General features: G+C 41.9%; 1 protein-coding gene across 1 annotated transcript; it reads left to right on the forward strand.

Moving 5' to 3' along the window:
* Nucleotides 1–238: 238 nt before the first annotated feature.
* LOC110743607 lies at nt 239–22,859 on the forward strand. The gene is made up of 3 exons (XM_031666576.1): nt 239–935; nt 1,700–1,917; nt 22,811–22,859. Exons 1-2 carry the CDS (start codon nt 260–262, stop codon nt 1,792–1,794), a joined length of 771 nt encoding a protein of 256 aa, XP_031522436.1. The 5' UTR covers nt 239–259; the 3' UTR covers nt 1,795–1,917; nt 22,811–22,859.
* Nucleotides 22,860–24,159: the final 1,300 nt, after the last annotated feature.

Genomic DNA, 24,159 nt, shown 5'->3' on the forward strand with positions numbered 1-24,159 from the left:
GTGCACACACACACCCATGCACATTCATACAGACACAACCCCGGGGAGATGATGAAACTGGGTATACCACTAATAAGACTCAAATATGTGCACATCCTGTGCTCATAGGTACTCGCTCATAGGGGCGGATGGGAGCAGAAAGTGAAATACCCTCAGGGAGGCATACAGACAACCACACTCAAGGCACCCCTCTTGGGCACCCAGACTACATCCTCATTTCATTTGCACACAAATCTATGACCCTAGGGGCTCCACGCAGATGCACAGGAATAGTGGAATAAAGATATCTCTTGTGGTGGAATTTCAAGTTGCTAAGAGGTATGCAAAAGTGTACACCGGTGTGGACGCCCCCCCCCCATCCCCCGCCCAGTCTGCACGTGAACAGGAACACGTACCTGCACGTATACAGGTACACGCAGACAGATGCGGGCGATCCCCAGAGCCGCCGACAGAGGTCGCTGCGAGACGGTACCCGCGTCCCGGAGTCCCCCCGCGCCCTGGAGTCCACCCGCGCGGGTCCACTTCTCCATCCCTGCTTTCGACCCCGGCCCCTGCAGCGGGGGAAGTTCCTGGGGCGGTGACTGGGACCAGGCCGGGTTTTAGGCGGGCGCAGATTTCCGGGCTAACTTTCCTCGCCGTCTCAGCGCGGGGAGGGGGAAATGGGAAACCCGGCGAGAGCGGCGGAGCTTCCCAGCCGCACACTTCCTCCATCCAGCCGTTTGTCTCGCCGGGGAGGGCCCTGGCAGCCAAGCCGGCATTCCCACTGGTTATCCGACCTTGTGCTCTTGCGGGGGGTGGAGACCTTACCTCCAGCTCAGAGTGCCTCCTCCCATCCCCTGTGTTCTCTAGGCCTCCCCAGACTTTGCTTTTTAGCCTTCCAGTGAAACAAGTTCTGTATCCAAGATATACAATTAAGTGGACAAAGCAGATTGCAGGTATGTTGTTTGTATGATACCATTTGTGGGGTGTGCGTGTGTGTGTATGTGTGTAAGTGCACCTGCACTTTTCACAACTGGTATCTCTGTGGCATATGTAACAACTGAGGGAGGGGCTTTTTGTAAACATGTATTAATTTCCTTCCATCCATCACTGAAGTGTACTGAACAGAAAACTTTATATGAAATTGACGTGAAGTAGTTTCACTAATTTATTTACAGTGGCTGCACCACTACAGATGAGTCCTTGTGTCCCCCCATAAATAAATACATGTATAAAATAAGACAAATAAGATTCAAAATGACACAAATATTTTATTCATGTGTTCATAAAAGCACCTTCAAAATTAAAAAACAAAAAAACAAAACCGTAACGTAAAGTCTCAGTAAAAATCCAGCGCCAGTTATGCAAAAGAAGCTTCAAAGTATGCTGTGATCCTCCCTTTTCCGCTCAGATTGCAGCCCAAGGGCTAGTCCTATATGAAAGGGCCCCCCGTGCTCACCTCCACCAGGGACAAGTAATAGGGTTTTAAGAGGATAGGCTCTGGAGTTAGAGAGCTGGGTATTCACACCTGCAAGTTACTTACCTTCGTTAAGCCTCAGTTCCTCACATCTGTAAAATCGGGTTAATAATAGTGCCTGATCTTAGGACTGGTGTGAAGATTAATGAGATATGATGGGATGCAGTTAAAGTAACATCCTGGCTGAATGTTTAATGAATGGCTGCTTGCACTTATTTATTTTGTTATCCTGTCGTGTCCCAGAAAGTCTTTTGGTAGCTCACAAGGGGACATCAAAGATGACAAAGAGGAGTGGAAGAAGACAGAATCAATGTGAGGAGCCTGGAACAGGGCTCTGAATTGTCCTCCCACAATGAAATCACTTGGCTAGAGCTGAGCCACGAATTTGACTCTGAGCATCTAGGATGAAAAAGAAGAACTGGCACCTATGCCATCTCTGCCCCTCGGGACTGACTACTTTGGTAAGTCCAGTTCACCCACAGAGGAAGTAGTTCTTGTACTTTCTCTGCATATAATAACAAAATTCAGGTTCTTGGGGCTGATGCTTGGGGATTATGATTTAGATCTCGGATTGGGCTCAGGAACCTGCATTTTAACAGTGGAGGTTCTAATGTGGTCACTGGCAGGTTGTTCTAATGTGGAGGCCACAGCCCACTCTCTGAGACAGGCTGTATACTTGTGTTCCATTGCCTGGAGATACAACCTATGCTTCACTCATCTCTGGACACCCTGCACAGCCAGCCAGCGTTCTGGTAATAACAGCTGAATGCCCATTGACCTGATTTTGGAGAAGAGGTTTATTAACATGTCCCACTTCACAATCCAGACCGTGATCCCAGGCAAAATGAACCGATACCGATAAGCTTTCTATGGCTTACCCTATGGACGAGGAAGGTCTACTGACAGAGGGCATGCTGAGCTGCAAGGTTAATGTGACTGATGATTAAGCTGTGAGATGGAGGAAACCCCCTAAAAACCAAAAATAACTTCAAGAATTTTTTTGGCCACAAAAACGTATTTTCTCCTAGAAGAATGCTTTGATCATCTAGTACACATTTCAAATAAAGGAGAAGCCATGTGTACTTATAACAATTAAAATGTTTAGAAGATTACGTAAGCAATACCTGCATGCATCCTACTGTAAAAACTTCAAACAATACAAATATACATAGCATACAATGTCGAAGCCCTGATTCCTGTGGCTTCCAGAGGTTACCATTGCCAGCATTCCTGCAGAGCTTCTCAATGCTTCTCTATGTATTTATATCTATCTGGCTGTATAAATGGGATCATACTGTACATATTGTTCGGCAAATTGCTCTTTTCTTGCAACAGTCTATTTTGTATTCAGTCGCTTGCGGTGACTTCCTAGAGGTCACTTGAACAGATTTCACATCTACATCAATTAGGTTGCCCTGGGTGTAGTTTTCCAAGGAGCTCTGCAGTTCCAGGCATCAATCCACTAAGAATTGATGACATCTGGAATAAGAAAGGTCTATCTTTTCCTGTTTATGTCTCTTAGGAGCAAATAATTTGCCCTACAAGCTCCCACAGCCTTTTCATGGTCTTGCTTATCACCTGTATACCACTCCCTGACAAGGAGAATGGGCTTATTACAAGGAAAATGATAGACAAGGCAGGTTTGCCCTACTAGGTGGAAAGTGGTAGGCCATTGAGAGTCATGAAATCACCCTCACAGGGTTGACAAGAATTGCATGCTGGGTTCTGGAGAGAAATATAGTTATAATTAAGCATTAATTAGGCTGCACGTTGGCCCACTTCCTTGTTGCTCAAAGTCACGTAGCACTAGATCCTGACCATTTGCATCTGCATTATTCCTATAGATAGGATTTCTGACATTAGGGTAATAAGATTTTGTAGGAATTGATTTGTATCCCTATTGTTCCTTTAGATGGGATCTCTGACATTACAATCATAACGCTTTTGTTTAAGAATCACTTAAGTTGTTTTTCAGGTCCCCAATTCTACCCCGTTTCAGTTTGAAAACCCCCACAAAGAAAGGGGATCAGCCTGAAAATACAGCTTCACCCTGTCCCATGACTTCACCCTGAACTCTTCAACCAATCAACCATCTCCAACACATCGGCCCACTCCCAAACTCTTGAAAACCCTATCACCAAATGCCACAAGGAGATAGATTTAAGGTTTCTTCCTGTCTCCTCATTCAGTGACCCTACGATGAAACCTCTTTCTTGCTGCAACCTGGCCTCTCGGCGTATTGACTTGCAGTGTGCAATGGGCAATGAACCTATTATGGATACAGTCATATGTGTCTGTTAGGTGAGCCCAAGTGATTTGTGCGGCCAGTGAAGTGCAGAAATAGGGCAATTGTGTGGATAATGAAAACTAAGGCTTTTTCCCCCAAATGGTCAGTTGCTTTTGAAGGGATACTTCTAGCCTAGGGGTATGGGAAGTAGCTTCTACCTCCTGCCTCATAGATACATGCTGTTACCAAAAAAAGAGTGTAAGTGTTACAGCAGATAGCTAGTCAGACATGAGCAGAGCAGAAGAGGGTCCCCCTGTCTCCCCACCCACCACCACCAGGATTGTCAGGCAACCATCAGGTGAGGGTCAGATGGTTATTAAACGGTCTCGCTAAAATAGTAATTGGTCATAGCTGGTACCAGGGAAAGGCAGTCTCCCAATAGATAGAACACCTGAAGTTGGTGATCAGCAGCTTCCCGATAAGATCTTAGGAGTTGGGCGAACAAGCTCAAGCATGCGCACTAGGAGGGAAAATGGTTGCATCTAACTGGTGTATGAGCTTCTAAGAACACTCAACTGGTAAGGGAAGAATGCCTCAAGTGAACATGTGTACAATTTCAGTAAACATACTGTGTATGTGGCCCCTCCCAAGCGCTGGCAGGCCACTGTGCATGTGCGCAGCCCACCCCAAGAGAGGAATCAGGGCAGAAGGGAGAAGGGAGGCTTCACCCCAGAAGCATGCCAGCATATGCAACCCCAAATCAAAGGTTAAACCACACACCTGAATCTCTCAAGTCCCCCTCCGTCTTCCAAGTGTACTTCTTTCTGTTCCTGCTCTAAAACTTTTTTTTTTTAACTTTTTTTTGAGACGGAGTTGCGCTGTCACCCAGGCTGGAGTGCAGTGGTGTGATCTCAGCTCACTGCAACCTCTGCCTCCTGAGTTCAAGCCATTCTCCTGCCTTAGCCTCCTGAGTAGCTGAGATTACAGCCACCATGCCCGGCTAATTTTTGTATTTTTAATAGAAATGGGGTCTCACCAGGTTGGCCAGGGTGTTCTCAAACTCCTGACCTCAGTGATCCACCCGCCTTGGCCTCCTTCAAAGTGCTGGGATTATAGGCGTGAGCCACCGTGTCCGGCCTCCTGCTCTAAAACTTTCTAAATAAATTTTCACTCCTGCTCTAAAACTTGCCTGGGTCTCTCACTCTGTCTTAAGCCCTTTGGTCAAATTCTTTCTTCCGAGTAATAGGGACAGGAGACAGAGAAATTCTAGGAGAAAAGGGTGGGGGTCTTTGGCAAAGACCCACCCTCAAGCCTGGTGCCGCCGACCAAAGTGAGAACATGTATTCCTGTTTTCCCATTCCAATGTTGCCGTTTCCCAAACCACCTGTGGTCCACCCCGCCCCCACATCCTGCACCCATAAAAACCCCAGGCTCCACTGGCTGAGAGCAGAGAAGGGGAGGAGAGAAGCAGCAGCTGAATGCTGGAAAAAAGCAGTTTGACTTTAGAGGGATGATTTGACGGTGGGACTTCAGGGGAAGAATACCTTCCGGGTCCCTCCCCTTTCCGCCTCCCCTTCCTGCGGAGAGCCACTTCCATCGGCAATGAAATCGTCCACATTCACCACCTTTCAATTCGTTCGTTTATGCAACCTGATTTTTCCTGAACGAGATCTCAGGTGCCATGGATGAGGATGCTAAAGGCTGTTACACTGACCCTCTGCCCTTGCAAAAAGGCAGAGGGTTCACTGAGTTGTTAAACACTTAATCCATCCATGGACAGCAAAGCTAAAAAAAGTGCACTGTAACATATGCCCTCTGGGGCTCCAGGGGTCATGGGTACTCCACCCTAGATGCTGCTGTGGGGCCTGCACAGAGTTTTGGTCCTGCCGGTGCCCAAAAGCATTTGCTCTGGCTCCTGCACCTGCTCACCTGTGTGCTCCCCGTCCCATGAGGGATTGAGAGCTGTGGGCCGAGTAAGCGAGGCACTCCTGTCACGAGGACTATGAAGGGGTCAAGGAAAACCTCATGTTTCATGAGGAGGCAAGAATTGAGGTTAGTTCACCACCACTAACATAGTTTGGTGCCACGCGATTTTGGTGCCACGTGACTTGGATACATTCCCTAGTGGTAACAGAAGGTTCTAGAGCACAAAATTTGAGTGTATATATGAATGGTATGAGGGCAAATGATTTTTGTTTTCTTTTCAATGATCTCTTAAATTTTCTAGAATGTCTACAATGACCTTGTATTACTTTTCTAATCAGGAAAAAAAAAGTTACTGAAAGAAAAGATAAGTGAAGCACATACAAAAGGCAGAGTATGTAGTGGATCAAGAATTTGTGTTTTACAATCTGACAGACCTAGTTAGACCGTAGTTCATATTTCAAATATAATTCCATGTGCTCATAGCTGAGAACCTTCTCCTGGGATGGATGCAAGTTACTGGGTCACTGCTGAAATGTTGTACTTTTACGGATGGTGATGAGGAAGTATCTGTTTTAGGTGTGGTATTTCCTGGAGGCAGAAAACTGCTTGAGTTAGCTCTTTCAGTTTTTCAGTGGGCCTTCGAATACATGTTTTGTTTTGTTTTGTTTTAATGTTTTGCAAAAGATTCCTAGAGTGGAAATTGCCTTTGCAAAAATTATAACAGTGAGAAAATCATGACAGTGAAAGGGATCTGACCTATCTGTCCCCATCTTGCTTCTGGGTATCTTTGCTCATTCCTGGGTGTGGGCCAAGCTAACTTTGGGAGAAATTTAATTAAATGATAATGGCCCTTCCCAGATACTAAATTGCCTTTTTAAAACTAATGAAAGGTCACCAAGTTAGGAGGATGAGAGGGGTCTGAATTCTATTAGGAAGTATGCCTAGCCAGCCATTACTTAGGAGGTTATAAAGATTTGCACCTTCCCCAATTACTCCAGCAGATAACATCACCATTTTAGAATCTAAGACTGGCCTTTGGAGATGTCTTTTCAGGTTTTTGCATTTCTGACAACCGGATGGGCCCCACCCAGGAACCGACTTAACACAAGAAGACAGTTTCCACTCCCTATGATTTCATCCCCAACCCAACCAACCAACATTCCCTACTCCCTGTCTCCCTACTCACTGAGCTATCTTTGAAAAACCACTAACCTCTGAGCCTTTAGTGAGACTGATTTGAGTGACAATAAAACTTCAGTCTCCTGTACAGCCAGCTCTGCATGAATTAAACTTTTTCTCTGTTGCAACTCCCCTGTCTGGATAAATCAGCTCTGTCTGAGCAGGGGTTCAAGGAGAACCCACTGAGCGGTTAGAATCAGCTTCACTTTCAAAAGGCCTACAATGTCCTCACTAATTTCTTCCCCTTCAAAGATGACTCTGATCACATGTTTACAATATCGTCCTTCTACCCTTGGCCCATGATAAGGGCAGAGGGTGGTAGATGCAGTCACTACTGAATTTCATTATCCCAGTAGGCATTTTTGGCCTGCTCAACTGGACTGACTGCAGAGCAAGTGTTCCACTTTGACCTTGATTTTGCCATTTGCATATGGAAACCTCCCCCCCCCCCCCTCTCTAAATGCAACTCTTTGGTAATCCCAGTGAAAGAAATGGGTGTGTGGGCAACTGGAAGGAAGTGGGTGTGTCCTAGGTTGTAGGATTGCTGAGAAGTAGAAATGCTTATGCTAGAAAGTTATGAGAACAGTTGGTCTGGTCTTGCTGTTAGTAGAGACAGGTAGAACAAGGCAAGGTGAGAACAACATGGAGTGGGCAGATGTTTGTGGTGAAGTGCTGTCATCTGTTGTCTGAGGGTCCCCTATCAACATCAACTCCAATCAATAATTATTGAATATTAACCAGCACCCCCTGCATTTATAGGATGAATTGTTAAAGCACCATCCAACAAATACATTCCTGCTGCTACTCACCCTAGAGCACATAGAATTCTCCTGGAGAGAAATGGATTGACCAAAAATTGGAGCCTGCAATTTGGAGCATCCTCCATTGCGACAGTTGATTTGGGACTCACATTTAAGGCTGCATTTGTTTCTCCATTCAGAGAAAATTTATATTAATATTCATCAGGCTTTTATTGTATCTTGTTCTGGAAATCTGCTCTGGAAAATAACTATGACCCCTAGTCTTCTGCCCTGTCATTTTCTCTCTAATTTTTGGCTTCAAAAATTATCTGTCTGTCTGTCTGTCTGTCTATCTATCTATCTATCTATCTATCTATCTATCTATCTATCTATCTACCTACCTACCTACCTACCTACCTTTATTCTTGATGGTACTTTTAAAAAGTAACTCATGCCTCTAGTTTAAAATAAACCATGCTGGGCATGGTGGCTCACACCTGTAATCCCAGTGCTTTGGAAAGCTGAGGAGGGAGGATTGTTTGAGGCCAGGAGTTTGAGATCAGCCTGGGCAACACGGGGAAGCTCCACCTCTACAAAAAAAAAAAAAAAAAAAAAATTAAAAAATTAGCTGGGTGTGGTGGTACATGCCTGTGGTCCCAGCTACTTAGGAGGCTGAGGCAGGAGGATCACTTGAGCCCAGATGGCTGTGATCACAGCGATATGTGATTGCACCACTGCACTCCAGCCTGGGTCACAGAGAGAGACCCTGTCTCAAAAAAAACAAAAAAAAGAAAAAAAATCAAATAGTACAAAGGTTACTAAGTGTGTCTATCTTCTTGAGGTGCCTCCCTGGTCCCCCAGTGTGAAAGTTGCGTATACCACAGATCCAAATCAAGCTGTCCCCAATACCCATCAGACTTGGTGATGATCTTCTAGTCATTTTACTTAAACATGAAACAGCCAAATAGACAGAAACTCAATTTCATTTATGTTTTTTAGTAGGTGAGAGATGTTCCTTTTAGACCTGGGGAGACAGAAAGAATCTTAAGACCTGGGCACCATCATCAACTGGTTATACTCCAGTTGAGGAGACTTGACGAGGCATGAAAGTTAAATAATGCCAAAGACAAAAATATGGCAAGGTGGGGTTGATTAGTCACCAAAGGAATTTACATCAAAGGCATTACCATGTTTGTTATGTAGGTGCCAATAATGATGAAATGCCACTCTACAGTATTTGGGAGGCCGGAAAATTTAACAAAAAGGAAAGTGGCATCCTTAGTCTTGTTGGGGACAGCAAAGGAAACAGACACTGGAGATGAACGGTCTTGGGTTTGGGTCGCAGCTCTGTTCTACTAGCTAGATGATCTTGGGCAAATTACTTCAATTCCCTGAGCCTCATTTTCCTTATCTGTAAGATGGGACTACTGATAATATCTACCTCAGAGAACTGATAGAAGGATTAAGTTACATTTGGCATAGAACATGGATCAATATATGGTAACTCTTATTAAAATTAAATAATATAAAAAAGAAATGTGTTTGGTTGCCAAGGGAGTCTAGTCTTACAAAGTAGCAGTAATAAGTGTATAACACAGCAAAACTTCATCTTTATTAGATTGCTTGTTTAAATAGCTATTTTTAATGTGACCAGAATATGTCCTGAGCACTTACTTTGTGCCAGGTGCTCTGCCACAGTAGAAGGAACACTGACCCCACCAGTTAATGTGCTCACAGTATTCTAGGGGGCAAAAAAAAAAAAAAAAGAAGAAAAAAATGCTAAGTGGCAATGACACGGCAGTGTGACACACCTTGCAATGACAATCATGGCACGGGTGCTTTAGATGCACACACATCTTTGGGGTGGCGGTGAGGGAAGGCTTTCCAGAAGAGATGATGTCTAAGCTGAGACCTGCCAAATGGGGGGTTGACCTGAGAAACCACAGTAGTAGACTTTTTTGGGTATGCTTCCTATGGACCAGGTACTGTGGTGTGTGTTTCGTGTGAGTTTTCTCATGTCGTACTCACAACAAAGCTATGAGGTGGAAACTATTCTGCCCACTTCACAGGTGAGGAGACTGAGGCTCAGAGATGTAAAGTTAACTTGCCATGAAAAACGTAGCTAGTAGATGGAGAATCTGGGATTGAAACACATCACGTATTTGAGTTCATCAGTACCATCTGTCTTGTAAGACCATCCTATATAATGTTTATAAAGTGACAGCAACTCTGGTTAGCAGAAAAGACATTACCCTTAGCTAGGCCATCTATAGGAAGCCAGTGGGAGAAATGGTTTTCTAAGATGTGGGTATGCATGAAATAGGAAGTGTAGATAGCTCTTGGAGAGAAGAGTGATGTGATTCCAGGGGGTTGTGAAAATGAGGCATCCAGACATGAGGATCAGGTAGGGGAGAGGTTGGGGGAAGGAGACCCAGGAAAGAGAGCAACAGTAACTAAGGTGTGGACAGATGAAGGCTGGTACTCATGCTTCTTCTCACTGCAAGGAGAGGAGCCATGTGGCATTTCCTGTCCCACGATTGTGAGCAGCCCCTGGCCCCTGGAGCTTCCCAGGTACAACCAAAACACCACCAGGGTCCACTGGGCTTACTTTTAAGCCTAGAACATGAAGACAGCTGGTTAGAAGGGGACAAGCAGAAGATTGGAAGGATTAGGCACACACACTCCACCATGTGCTTGGTGCCATAGAGCAGTTCGAGTCTAGACAAATTGGCAATCACTGCCTGACATTCTCCATTTCTGTTGTCCAACTGAATAATCAAAGTTCCATAACAGATTCTTTTTGGTTTTAATTATGAGTTGTGTGGGGGACACCAATGGGGCTGAGAATTAATTGTCCATGTATCATATTTTGAATTGAGGCTTTTATTCTAAAACAAACAAGAGGCATTGGACCTGTCAGTTTCTGAGGCAGAACCTTCCCCTCAGAATGGTGTGTGGGCATTCATGGGATAGTCCTTGAACACTGTCCTTGTCCTAATAGAAGCAGCTAACTTTTATTTACAGTGCTTGTTTCTTGACAGATTTTACTTCAGAGCTTTATAGTTAGTCCTTTTAACAACCTTTTTCTAGGCAAAGACATGACTAGTAGAGGCAGAATGAGTAACTTCCCCAATCTCTGCCAGCAAGGAGGTGGCAGAGCTGGGATTCTTGATCACAAACACCGCCCTTGACTGTCTCTGCCTGTGGCTAGTGATGCAATTGTCCCACGTGTCCATCTGAGGGGCTGTTTGCCAGAAAAGCCTTCTGAAATGCTTTGGGCTCTACAGGGCCGCAGTTAAAATACCTGTGCATGATTTAAACTGGCACTTGCTAACCTTGCAGTTATTTACTGAGTGACAATTACATATCAGGCACCCAGCTAAATTCTGTTAATGTAGTAAGCAGATCAGACCTGGACTCTGTCCTCCTAGAGCTAAATAGGTATGTGCAAAGGACAAAATGCTATAAAGGAAATGAATAGGTGGTGAGATAGAGAATCACAGGGGAGGGCTCTCTGATGAGGTGGCGTTTAAGATGGGACCTACAGGTGAACCAGGATGAGAATCAGTAAGAAGCCCCTATAGTGGGACAGGGCTTGGCGGATTGGAGGAACGGAAAGGAGGTTGGTGTGACTTAAGCACAGAGGAAAGGGAAAGGTGCCCAGGGAGGCTGAGGGAGGTGCTGACCGAGGCACGTGGCTGCACAGGCCCCATGTAGTGGGCACATTTAGCACCGAAAATATGGAAAAGCCTCTAAGATGAAACAGCCACGACAACCAAAACCAAGACCCAAGTATGCTTTGTCATAGGATCAGGTACCAATGAAGTTCTTGGGAGCTGTGAAACATGGCTGACTTGACCAGACCTGAAGTTTCCAAATCTTCCTTGGTCACAGAACGCTTAGTGCTTCAGTAATTTTTTCATGGCATCTGTAGGCCAAAAGAAATACCAAACAGATTCGTTGATTAAGTAGTTAGGGTCAAATCGCTTAAAAGTCTTTATGTGCTAACAACTTTTTATTGGCTGTTTGAAAAAAATGATACATTGAAAAAATATATATATTTTTTGTATTCTCAAATCATCACAATTACTTACTCATGGGATGTGTGGCCTGTTGGACACTGTACAGCTCCTTAAACTTTGGAATCAGAGTGGGCCCTGCCACCTTCATTTCCTCTTCCACACTGATTTCCTTGTGACACTTGCTTTTTGTCACAGTAACTGCCAAAAACATGGCTTCCCCAAAATATGCCACCATTGAAAGGAACATGATGTTATCTAATGTTGAAACCATGAACAACCCCGAGTTTGTGCAGTGTTCAACAGATATGGAGGATCCTGTCTTTTCCTTGGAAAATTTAAAATACCTCAAAACAGTCCTGTGAATTTATTATGCTACCCTAGGGTGACCTGGTAGAGAGTTTGGAACCACTGCTAGCCATAGTACTTTCAAACTACTAAACTCAGATATCTCTTTGCCACGAAATACCTCCTCAGGGCCATATGTGACCCTGCATTTTGTGCAGGGATTCCAGGAAAGAAAGTTGTCACTCTTTCTGGAACCTGTATCCTATTTGTCCAACCATCAATAGGGATACGTCTGGAGTGCTAACCCAGCCTGGCTTATTTGAATAGAGGAAAGGAGGAGAGGGGTGAGTAACATGTACAGATGGTCAGCAGTAGCATGGAAGCATGTGAGGTTGAACCAAGAGGAAATGAGTAGGTGATACGCAACCATAATTTTGGGGCCCTTGATGAAGAAATGAGTGCTGAAATTCTGAAGGGTTTGTTATTGTGCAGACCTGCAGTTAAGCTGGCTAAGCTTTAGGTGTTGCCTCAGGAACATCCTGCCAGAAGGCAATTAAAGAGTGGAAGAGCAGAAATGCAGAGAAGGAATTCAACACCTGCTCCACCAGCACATTCCTTGGTTGCTCTCATCTGTTTCCTTAGCTGGATCACATTCTTGGTGAATGAGAGAAAGTATGAGAATTAATGAGCAGACCTGTCTTTGGAATACCCTAGAACCATGATGCAATGCAAATACCATAGTATCTCAAAGGACAGTAGCCAGTAGAGCCAGTTGACTTCAAGTCAGTTTAACTTTCTCTTTCTGCATAAAGTCATGTATGCAAATTTTCCAGGATGGCTGAGATGCTGATGAAATGAGTTCCCACGGCAACTGGTAGATTATCCTTACATCATCTTTGTGATGAGCAAAGTTCAGTGAAGACCAGAGGGAAGTAAAATTCTTGCTTCTCACTGAACTTGGACTGTTTACTCAACCTCTGTCTATTGCTTAGTTTTCTCATCTGTAAGATGAGAATAATACTGAGATGGGAGAGTTCACTTGACCTCCTCATGGGACTTGTGACATTGGTGGCTTGTTTACTTGGCCACTTCACTCAAACCCCTTGCAGGAGGGGGAGCACACAGGAGAGCAGGAGCAGGAGCCGGGGTGATTGCCTTTGGACATCATTAGGAACAAAACCTGTATCAGCCCGTGGCAGTGTCTAGGGGATGTCCGTGACCTCTAGAGCCCAAGAGGGCATGTGTTACAAACAATGCTCTTTTAGCATTTGCTGTCCACTGACAGCTAAGTGTTTACCAGCTCAGTGGAGGGTTGGGGTGAAAGCCTTTTACACCCTGCCCTCTTGGTACCCGAGTTCTTGTGCTATGTCCAGGAAGAATCAGGTCACATGGACTTGAAGGATGGTGAATGCAGAGACTTTATTGAGTGGTGAGGGTGGCTCTCAGTGGGATGGGGAGCTGGAAAGGGGGTGGAGTGGGAAGATACTCTTCCTCAGGAGTTCAGCCATTCCTGGCCAAACTCCTCTCCAACCATAGTCTCCAATGTCCAGCTGCCTCTTCTCCTCTTGATATTCAGACAGTTCTTCCCTTCTCTCCTTCTCTGCTGCACTGCTCTGCTCCTCTGCTGGTGGAACTTGGAGTTTTTATGGGTACAGGGTGGGGAGGGGAGTGTGGTGGGCCAGGGTGGTTTTCGAAAAGGCAACATTCAAGCGGGAAAACAGGGATGTGAAGTTCTCATCTAGGGCTGCGGGTCCAGGCTTGAGGGTGGAGTCCTTGCCAGGGACCTTGCCCTCTTTTACCCAGTATTTCCATTCCTCCTGTCCTTATCAGTACAAACACAGACCTTTAAGTTTTTACAAGAAGTAATAATACTCACTAAGCCAAAACCATGGTGTCAGGTACTATGCTGATGTTTTATATACACTAGCTTATTTTATACCTAAAAACAATCTTACAAGGAAGATGTATTATAATCCCCATTGACATCTGAGAAAAATGAGGCACAGAGAGAACAGGTAAGCTGGTATCAAAAACGGCAGGGCAGGGATAATGTGATATGTCTAGTATACGATTTGGTTGAGATTATGCATATGAGATCTTAGCCCATTGCCTGCCCACAGCAGCACTCAGTAAATGCTAGGCTTTTATTATTACTGTTATTTTTTTTTTTTTTTTTTTTTGAGACGGAGTCTCGCTCTGTCGCCCAGGCTGGAGTGCAGTGGCGCGATCTCGGCTCACTGCAAGCTCCGCCTCCTGGGTTCACGCCATTCTCCTGCCTCAGCCTCCCGAGTAGCTGGGACTACAGGCGCCCACAACCGCGCCCGGCTAATTTTTTGTATTTTTAGTAGAGACGGGGTTTCACCGTGGTCTCGATCTCCTGACCTTGTGATCCGTCCGCCTCGGCCTCCCAAAGTGCTGGGATTACAGGCGTGAGCCACCGCGCCCGGCCTACTGTTATTTTTTGTTAATTCCATTACTGTTATCATTTGACCAGGGGAATCATCTTAAGCTTTATGGAGGAGGTGACATTTACAATCAACTTTGAGGGTGGGTAGGCTTTGGACAGACAGGGATGGGGCAGAAGAACATTCTGGACTACGGGAACAAAACGAGCTAAGGCTAGGAGGTGGGACTGTGTAACTTTGAGATGGAGAATAGGGAGGAGACCTCAAAGCAGGACCTTAGGCTCTAAGGGAAACAAGAGAGAAGGATTCTGCTGACAAGACAGTAAAGCAGCCTGCTCGTCTGGTGGTAGGCACTGTCAGCATTCTAGGTTGTAAATGTGGGAAGTGAGCAGATCAGAGGTTTGCTCAACAACCTGCCTAGTGAGCCAAACTGCTTGCTCTTGAGGCCACTTAGTCCTTCTGGGGCAGCTCTTCAAACCCAAGTCCACACAGGCAGGTACCCAGTTCTTGCAGTGATGCCCCAAGCCAGATAAGAAAATGATGTTATGGAGATCTGGAATCCCCACCCAGAAGTCCAGCTTTCGTTCTCATGCATCCTTCCATCAGAAGAGTCTTGTGTGTGTTCAGAGGTGAGGGATGAAAGAGAAACTTCACAGCAGAAGACCCTCTCAGAGTCATGTGGGGATCTGCACCAAGTCTCCTGTTTCTCCCTCTTCCCTAGCGATACCTCTTTTTAAGATCCAAAAGGGCAGGGCTGACTTAAAGCCTTCACTAGGGCCAGACATTCCTAGATGAAAACAAGGGGCTTCTTTAGAGGAAATGAAAGGAGACAGAGATGCGGTTTTGTCTTAAGGTTTTTTAATGTGAACCACTGAGAAGATTCATTCTGAAATAGAAATATGTGTCTGACAGTGTGATGTAAATGCAGGCATTTTGGAATCCCTGCTGGAGAACACAGAGGTGAGTAGGGGTTCTCCAGTGACCTTGTGGGAGTCTTTGGCTGGGAAGCTAGCTGCTGGAGCTGAAAGGGCACAGGAATAGAAACCACACCACTTGGGGTCTTCTGATCCAGTGTTTTCCAAAGGACAAGTGTCATGTGAACTGGTTTTAGACTGCAAAGGAGCAACCCCTTCAACAGTTACAAATCACCAATGGGAACTTTTCCCATTTCAAAGCTACTTTTGAGTTCTTCTGATGCTAAGGAGAAAGTGTCGGTTTCAGGCTAGTGCCTCTTTAATACCTCTCTATCACTTGTTGATCTCTCTTCTTAAGGAGGGCAAGCATTCTTCAGCCTCAGAGGCATTAGCAGTCAATAGCGTCTATTCTAGAGGGTCTCATCCTTGGCTGCATGATGCTATTTCCTGGGGAGAGCTTTAACAAATTACTTATGCCTGATTGCTTCCTCCCCAGAGGAATTCCAGTTTAATAGCTCTAAGGTCTGGCTTGGGCATTAGGATTTTTAGAAGCTCTCCAGACAACAGTTTCTAATTAGAATTGTTTTGTATTATATTTATTAACCTTCTATTAATGGCACGTGATACTAGTTTTCTACTGAAGGCATTGAAGTAAAATTTCCTTTCAACATCAGTTGACTTACATAAAAACAGTAAGTGCCTGTTAAAGGAAAATAAAAACTAAAGGCAGGAGGATCACTTGAAGCCAGGAGTATGAGACCAGTCTGGGCAACGTAGTGAGACTCCGTCTCTTAAAAATAAAAGCCAGGCATAGTGGTACATACCTGTAGTCCCAGCTGCTGAGGAGGCTGAGGTGGGAGGAATGGGAAAATCACTTGAGACAGGGTGTTCGAGGCTGCCGTGAGCTATGATCATACCACTGCATTGGTGTGATAGAGCAAAAAAAAACAAAGAAGAAGAAGAAAAAGAAAGGTAATAACTAAATAATGCAGGTCGTATTTGGATATGGCAAAAACAAAATATGCATTCAGTGAACTTTGCCAAACTCTCTTCTGGTTCTTGCTTAGCAGTCCCATTCCTGTCTTCTTTGGGCCCAGATTCCCCAACAATGAAATGGGAATAATGATCCCAGGTCGCATTTCTCTCTGGGCTTACCCTGGGAATCAAATGATTGAGTTTTGGTAAGTGTTATTTGATAAACAAATATGAGGAAGGAAATAAAAGGGAGAAGATCAGTGCTGAAGAGATGGGTAATTGGCAGATTTACACAGAACTGGATTTTTCGGGTATGTTAAACCAGGCTATTTGGAATTTCTGAGTTCAAGTACCATCTTCTCTCCCTCCGCATCAGAAAGAGCCACTGGTCTCCATTAAAGGTATCATGAGTGCCAGTAATGATTTATTTCTCCAGTGGCAATAAACTAAAGAACTTTGAAAGTCCCACCAAGACTCCCAAAGATAGCGTGTTAGTATACAAGCTGAACAGCCTGTATTGCAGTCCCTCAGGGTCTTCTGGACAAAGCATTGCAGGTGTGAGGACTGGCCTGGTCCTCTGCAGGCTGAATTAGATATGTCCCTCCCATGTGCCCCCGTTTCTTCATCAGGAAGATGAGGGGCTTGGACTAGTGTAGGATCAGATATAAATGCAAATACCTCCAATACCAAGGAGGTAACTCAGGTGTGAGGCTCTGCTAAGGGAATAGGGAGTGGTCAGGCCTACAGCAAAGTAGAGAGCACAGTCCCACAATAAAGATACTTAGATTCAAGTTTTGAAAACCATGGGGTTATTAAACAACAGTTTGGCAAGGTGACAGTTGGTGATTCCTGGATATGATGGTTTCTAAGATTCATTTCTAAAAATAATTTTATAATAGTAAAATAAATCCAAGGAGTCTACTGGGAATTTTTTATATGACTGCTGTACTCAGTGGTACCCAGGGGCTTCCCTGATAATAAGAACTAACACTTAGAATAAAAGCTAACATCCGAATGCTAAGTTCTTTAAAGACCATTTAATCCTCACCATAACTGTATGAAGCCAGTACTATTATTACAGCCTTATATAAGGAAGTTGAGATTCAGAGTGTTTAAGTCATTTGTGTAAAATCTCTAGAGCAGCACTGTCCAATAGAAATATAAAGTGAGCCATGTATGTAATTTTGAATTTTTTTAGTAGCCATATTAAAAAAATAAAGAGAAACATGACATTCATTTTAATGATATATTTTATGTAAACCAATATATAGAAAATATTATCATCTTAATATGTAATCAATGTGAAAATTAATGAGATGCCTTGTGTATTTTTCATGCTGTCTTTAAAATTTAGAGTTTCTTCTTCTTTTTTTAAACAAATAGCCTTATTGAGATATAATTCACATACTATACAGTTTGCCCACTTAAAGTATACAATTCAATGGCTTTTAATATATTCATATATGTGTCACAATTTTAAATTAAAATTGTATAAAATTTAGTATATTCACACATGGTTACACACATATGGTTATACATATGTTAATATACGCAATTATGTATAATTGTGTATACACAATTGTGTAAATTTTATGCAAATGTATATTTATTATTTATTTATTTGATATATAAATATTATTATTTATTTGAGACAGGGTCTTGCTCTGTTGTCCAGGCTGGAGTGCAGCGTTCAATCATAACTCACCGAAGCCTGGACCTCCTGGCTCAAGCAATCCTCCTGCCTCAGCCTCCTGAGTAGATGGGACTACAGGCATCTACCACCACACTCGGCTAATTTTTAATTTTTTTGTAGAGATAGGGTCTCACTCTGTTTCCCAGGCTGGTCTTAAATTCCTGGGCTCAAGTGATCCTCCACCTCAGCCTCCCAAAATGTTGGGATTATAGGTGTGAGCCACTGTAATTTTAGAAACTTTTCATCCCTTTGAGTTGAAATCTCATATCTTTTGACTAGCACTCACCTACTACCCTGGCCCCGTCCTCAGCCATAAACTACCCCAATCTAATTTAAATCTCTATAAATGTCTCTATTCTTTTCCATGTGACTATTCAGTTATCCCAGCACCATTTGTTGGAAAGACCATTTTTCCCCCACTGAAGGGTCTTGGCACCCTTGCCAAAATCAGTTGACCGTAGACATATGGGTTTATTTCTGTGCTCTCAATGTTGTGTTCCATTGATCTGTATGCCTATCCTTATGCCAGTACCACACCATCTTGATTATTGTTGTTTTTTAGTAAGTTTTGAAGTAGAGAAGTTTAAGTCCTCATACTTTATTCTTCTTTTTAAGGATGATTATGGCTATTTCAGGTCTCTTTTAATTCCGTATAAGTTTCTAAATCAACTTGTTGATTTGTACAAAGAAGTCAGTTAGGATTCTGATAGGGAATGTGTTGAATTTACACATCAGTTTGGGGAGTATAACAATGTTAAGGATTGGAAAATCCATGATTATAGGGTTTTCTCCATTTATTTAGACCTTTTTTATTTTCTCAACAATGTTTTGCAGTTCTCAGCATATAACTTTTGCATTTCTTTTGTTCAGTTTATTCCTAAGTATTTAATACTTTTTGATGCTATTGCAAATGAATTTTCCTATTAATTTTCATATTGATCATGGCAATTGTATAAAAATACTATTAATTTTTGTATATTGATCTTGTTTCATGCAAACTTGCTGGGATGGTCAATTTTTTGTGTCAGCTTCACTGGGATATGAGGTGCCCACTTATTTGGTCAAACGTTATTCTATGTGCTTCTGGGAGGATGTTTTGGATTAGTTTGACATTTATATTGATAGAATGAGTAAAGTAGATTTCCCTTCGTAATGTAGCTGAGCCTCATTTAATCAGTTAAAAGTCTGAAGAGAAAAAAAGGCTGACTCTCCCCACAAATAAAAAGGAATTTCTTCTGTCTGACTACCTTTGAGCTGTAACATCTGTTTTTTCTTGCCTTTGGATTTGAATTGAAACATTAGCTCTTTCTGGGTCTTGAGTCTGCTGGCTTTCAAACTGGAACTACAACATTAGCTTTCCTGAATGCAAATCAAAACCACAATGAGATACCATCTCACACCAGTTAGAATGGCGATCATTAAAAAGTCAGGAAACAATAGGTGCTGGAGAGGATGTGGAGAAATAGGAACACTTTTACACTGTTGGTGGGACTGTAAACTAGTTCAACCATTGTGGAAGACAGCAATTCCTCAAGGAATTCCTCAAGGATCTAGAACTAGAAATACCATTTGTCCCAGCCATCCCATTACTGGGTATGTACCCAGAGGATTATAAATCATGCCGCTATAAAGACACATGCACACATATGTTTACTGCGGCACTATTCACAATAGCAAAGACGTGGAACCAACCCAAATGTCCATCAATGATAAACTGGATTAAGAAAATGTGGCGCATATACGCCATGGAATACTATGCAACCATAAAAAAGGATGAGTTCATGTCCTTTGTAGGGACGTGGATGAAGCTGGAAACCATCATTCTGAGCAAACTGTCACAAGGACAGAAAACCAAACACCACATGTTCTCACTCATAGGTGGGAATTGAACAATGAGAACACTTGGACACAGGATGGGGAACATCACACACCAGGGCCTGTCATGGGGTGAGGAGGAGGGGAGGGATAGCATTAGGAAGTATACCTACTGTAAATGATGAGTTAATGGGTGCAGCACACCAACATGGCACATGTATACATATGTAACAAACCTGCACATTGTGCACATGTACCTTAGAAATTAAAGAATATATATATATATATATATATAGCCACAGAATTCTTTTGTAAGTCAAAAAAAAAAAAAAAATTAACTTTCCTGGTTCTCAGACATTTGGACTAGGACTAGAACTAAGCCATTATCTCCCCTTGGTCCCCAGCTTGTAGGCTTCAGATTTTAGGACTAGTCAGCTTCCATAATCACATGAGCGAATTTCTTATAATAAATCTCTTTTTCTGTCTCTCTGTGTGTGTGTGTGCGTATGTGTGTGTGTGTCTGTGTGTGTATAATATATATACATTCTCTTGGTTCTGTTTCTCTGGAAACCCTGATAAATTATACTTGTTGACTCAAATAATTTCTTGCTGGTCTTAGAATGTTTTATATTCAAGATTATGTCATGTTTGAATAGAGATAATTTTACTTCTCTTTTCCCCGATCTGAATACCTTTAAATTCCTTTTTTTTTTTGCTGTCTAATTGCACTGGCCAATACTTTCAGTATAATGTTAAACAGAAGTGGTGAGAATAGATATTCTTGTCTTGTTTCTGATCTTAGGGGAAAACATCCAGTTTTTCATCACTAAGTATGATGTTAGCTGTGAGTTTTTTCACAGATTCTCTTTATTAGGTTGAGGAAATTCCCTTCCATTCCTAGCTTTTTTGAGTTCTTATTCTTTTTAATATTATAGGAGAGTTTTGGGTTTTGTAAAATCTTTTTAAAGCATCTATTGAGAAGATTATGTGTCTTTTGTTTTTTATTCTATTGATATGGTGTATTATATTGATCGATTTCTCAATGTTAAACCAACCAATCTTTCATTCCAGGGATGAGTCTCACTTGGTTATGAAATGCAGTCTTTTTGTATGTTGCTGGATTTAGTTTGCTAGTACTTTGTTCAGAATTTGTACCTCCATGTTCTTAAGAGATTTTGGTCAGTAGTTTTTTTTTTTTGAGATGTGTTTGTCTGGTTTTGGTATCAGGGTAATACTAATTTCATAGAATAAGTTAAGAAGTGTTTCCTCCTCTTTTATTTTCTTGGAAGAGCTTGTGAAAAATTGACATTAGTTCTTCTTTAAACGTTTGGTACAATTCAGCAGTGAAGCCATTTGGTCTTAAGCTTTTCTTTGTGGGTAATTTTTTGATCACAAATTCAATTTCTTTACTTGTTAGAGGTCTACTGAGATTGTTGGTCTAAGATGGTTGAAGTTATTTAATTTATTGACATGTAATTGTTCATAAGAATATTATAATTATTTTGAATCATTTATAATCCTTTTTATTTCTATAAGGTTGGTAGTAATGTTCTGTCTTTTGTTTCCGGTTCTAGTAATTTGAGTTTTCTCTCTTTTCTTCTCAGCAGTCTAATTAAAGGTTTGTCAATTTTGTTGATCAAAATTGATCAAAAGAACCAGTTTTTGATTTCATCAATTTTTGTAATGGTTTCTTTATCCTCTATTTTATCATTTTCCATTCTAATCTTTATAATGTCCATCCTTATGCTTGCTTTCAGTTTCATTTGCTTTTCTTCTTCCAGTGTTTTAAGGTTAGGTTATTGCTTAGAGGTCTTTCTTCTTTTTTAAATATATGCATTTACAGTTCTAAATTGTCCTCTGAGCAGTGATCCAGCTACATTACTTAGGTTTTGGTATGTCATATCTTTATTATCTTCTTTCTCAAAGTACTTCTAATTTCTCTTTTGATTGTTTCTTTGACCGATTGGTTATTTAGGAGCATGGTGTTTAGCACCCCTTAAATTGAAGTAATTACATTTCAAGTGCCTAATAACCACTATGGCTGGTGGTTACCATATTGAACGGTGCAACTTTATAGAGTTATTCAGTGATGCAAGTTGGGAGGTGAACCTGGTTTATCTGATTCCAAAGAAATAATGCTTGCAAACTGTCTCTCCAATATGTTAAATGTGTAAAATAGCAAGCCTTGCTAATTAGCCACTTTAGGAAGTTTAATTACTTTATTTTGGGAAAGTAATTTTAAACATTTTACTTTTTAAATTATTGAACAATTTTTTATTTGTATATACTTTTAGGCATACAACATAATATTTTAATATCCTTTTACATAGTGAAATGATGACTACAGTCAAATAAATTAACATATCTATCACCTTTTATAGTTACCTTTTAAGCTTTAAAAAATTTTAAACGTAGCACACATATAGAAAAATGCACAAAGTATAAATGTACAGCTCAATAAATTATCACAAAACAAACACGTATGCATTCACCACTCAGTTCAAGAAATGGAACGTTGCCAAGTACTCCAGATGTCCCATCTGTGCCACGGCCCAATCTGTATCCTTCTCTTCCTCTGAAAGTGATCATCTCACTTGTAACCAGAGTTGGATTTACCATTAAGACAATACAGCCTAAGCTATAGGGGCCCTTATTTACACAGACCTCTTCCAAAGCCCTAAGGTGGGGTGGAGTGCCCAGTCAAGTGTTCATATGGTCATTTGTCATCATTTTTATGTGTTTTTGTAAATTTTACATAAGGAGAATATTTTGACCATAGTCACTTAAGGTGGTGGTGCTTTCTACTCTGACTTTCCTGCCTTCACATTTTGCCTTTTGTTGAGTGGTAATGAAATAGCTATTGATGTTTTTTGACATTTGTCCAAGCCTTAGACTCTGAGCGTAGGGGAGTTGAGGATATATTTTATTGAGGTCAGCCAGATTTATTTATGTGGCTCCAAGTCACTTCCATATTCAAACAGTTAAGTTAATGTAGGATTGTATATCATAATTTATTTATATATTCTCCTGCTGATGAACATTGGGTTTATTTTGAGTTTTTGGTTATAACAAATTATACTGACATATCATCTTTGTACATTTCTTTTGGCAAATATACATACACGTTTCATTTTCCTTTTCTTTCTTTTTTTCTTTTTTGTTTTTTGAGACAGGATCTCACTCTGTTGCCCAGGCTGGAATGCAGTGATACGATCATGACTCAGTGCAGCCTCAAACTCCTGAGTTCAAGTAGCCTTCCCACCTCAGCTTTCTGAGTAGCTGGGACTACAGGTATGTACAACCACACTCAGTTAATTTTTAAATTTTTTATAGAGACAGAGGTATCACTCTATTGCCCAGGCTTGTCTTGAACTCCTGGGCTCAAATGATTCTCCTGCCTTGGCCTCCCAAAATGCTGGAGTTACAGGCTATGCATTTCTTTTTGATATACCTCTCTAGGAATGAAACAACCAGCTCATAGGGTAATTTGTATGTTCAACTTTGGTAGACATACCAAACTGGTTTCCAAAGTGGGTATAAACACATGTTCCTACAAGTAAGCACATGAGGGTTTCCTTTGCTTTACACCTTTGCCAAAAATAAATTAAAAGAATGAGTAGTTTTTGCATTTCAGTAATTCTGATGAGGTTGTAATGTTATTTCATTCTCATTTAAATTTGTATATCCCTGATTATTTTTGAGGCCAGGCACGTTGTCAGTCTATCAGTTATGCTAAGTTTCTAATCCATTTGTCCATTGGCTGTCTTACTTTATTGATTTGTAGAAGCCCTTAGTTTTGGCATGAGCTCTTTATCAGTTACATGTGTGGCAAATATTTTCTCCCACTCAGGGACTTGCTGTTTCACTCTCTTCATGGTAGGTTTTGATGACCAGAAGTTCTTACATTTGATTTAGGCTAATTTATTAATCCTTTTGTTTCAGGTTAGTATTGTTTTATTTAAAAACTATTTCCTGGGCTGGCTCACATCCCAGCACATTTGGAGGCTGAGGCAGGAGGATTACTTGAGCCCAGGAGCTCGAGACCAGCCTGGACAACATAGGGAGACCCCATTTCTATAAAAAATTTAAAAATTAACCAGGCGTGGTGGCTCGTGCCTGTAGTCCTAGCTACCTGGGAGACTGAGGTGGGGGCATCTTCTTGAGCCCAAGAGGTTGAAGCTACAGTGAACCATGATGGCACTACTGCACTCCAGCCTGGCCAACAGAGCAAGATCCTGTCTCAAAATATACAAAATAATAAAAAATAAAAACTATTTCCACACTGCAAAGTTATGAAGATATTCTCCTATTACCATAGGACAATGCTTCCTTTCTAAAGCATTATTGGTTTGTCTTTCAGATTTAGATATATAATTCACATAGACTTGATTTTTATGTGTAATGTGAAGTAAAGGTCAAGTTTCATTTTTCTTATGTGGATATGCAGTTAACTGAGTACTACTTATTGAAAAGATTGTTTTTTTTGTCCACTAGTTTGCAGTGACTCATCATTAGACAAGTA

Source organism: Papio anubis, chromosome 5 (genome assembly GCF_008728515.1).
Source record: "Papio anubis isolate 15944 chromosome 5, Panubis1.0, whole genome shotgun sequence".
Classification (NCBI taxonomy): Eukaryota; Metazoa; Chordata; class Mammalia; order Primates; family Cercopithecidae; genus Papio; species Papio anubis.

Excerpts from the sequence above, each read along its gene's own strand:
- LOC110743607 (XM_031666576.1), top strand. The coding sequence starts at position 260 with ATGCACAGGAATAGTGGAATAAAGATATCTCTTGTGGTGGAATTTCAA. Across the intron at positions 936-1,699 it reads GTGGACAAAGCAGATTGCAG|AAAGTCTTTTGGTAGCTCAC; the intron begins GTATGTTGTTTG and ends GTCGTGTCCCAG.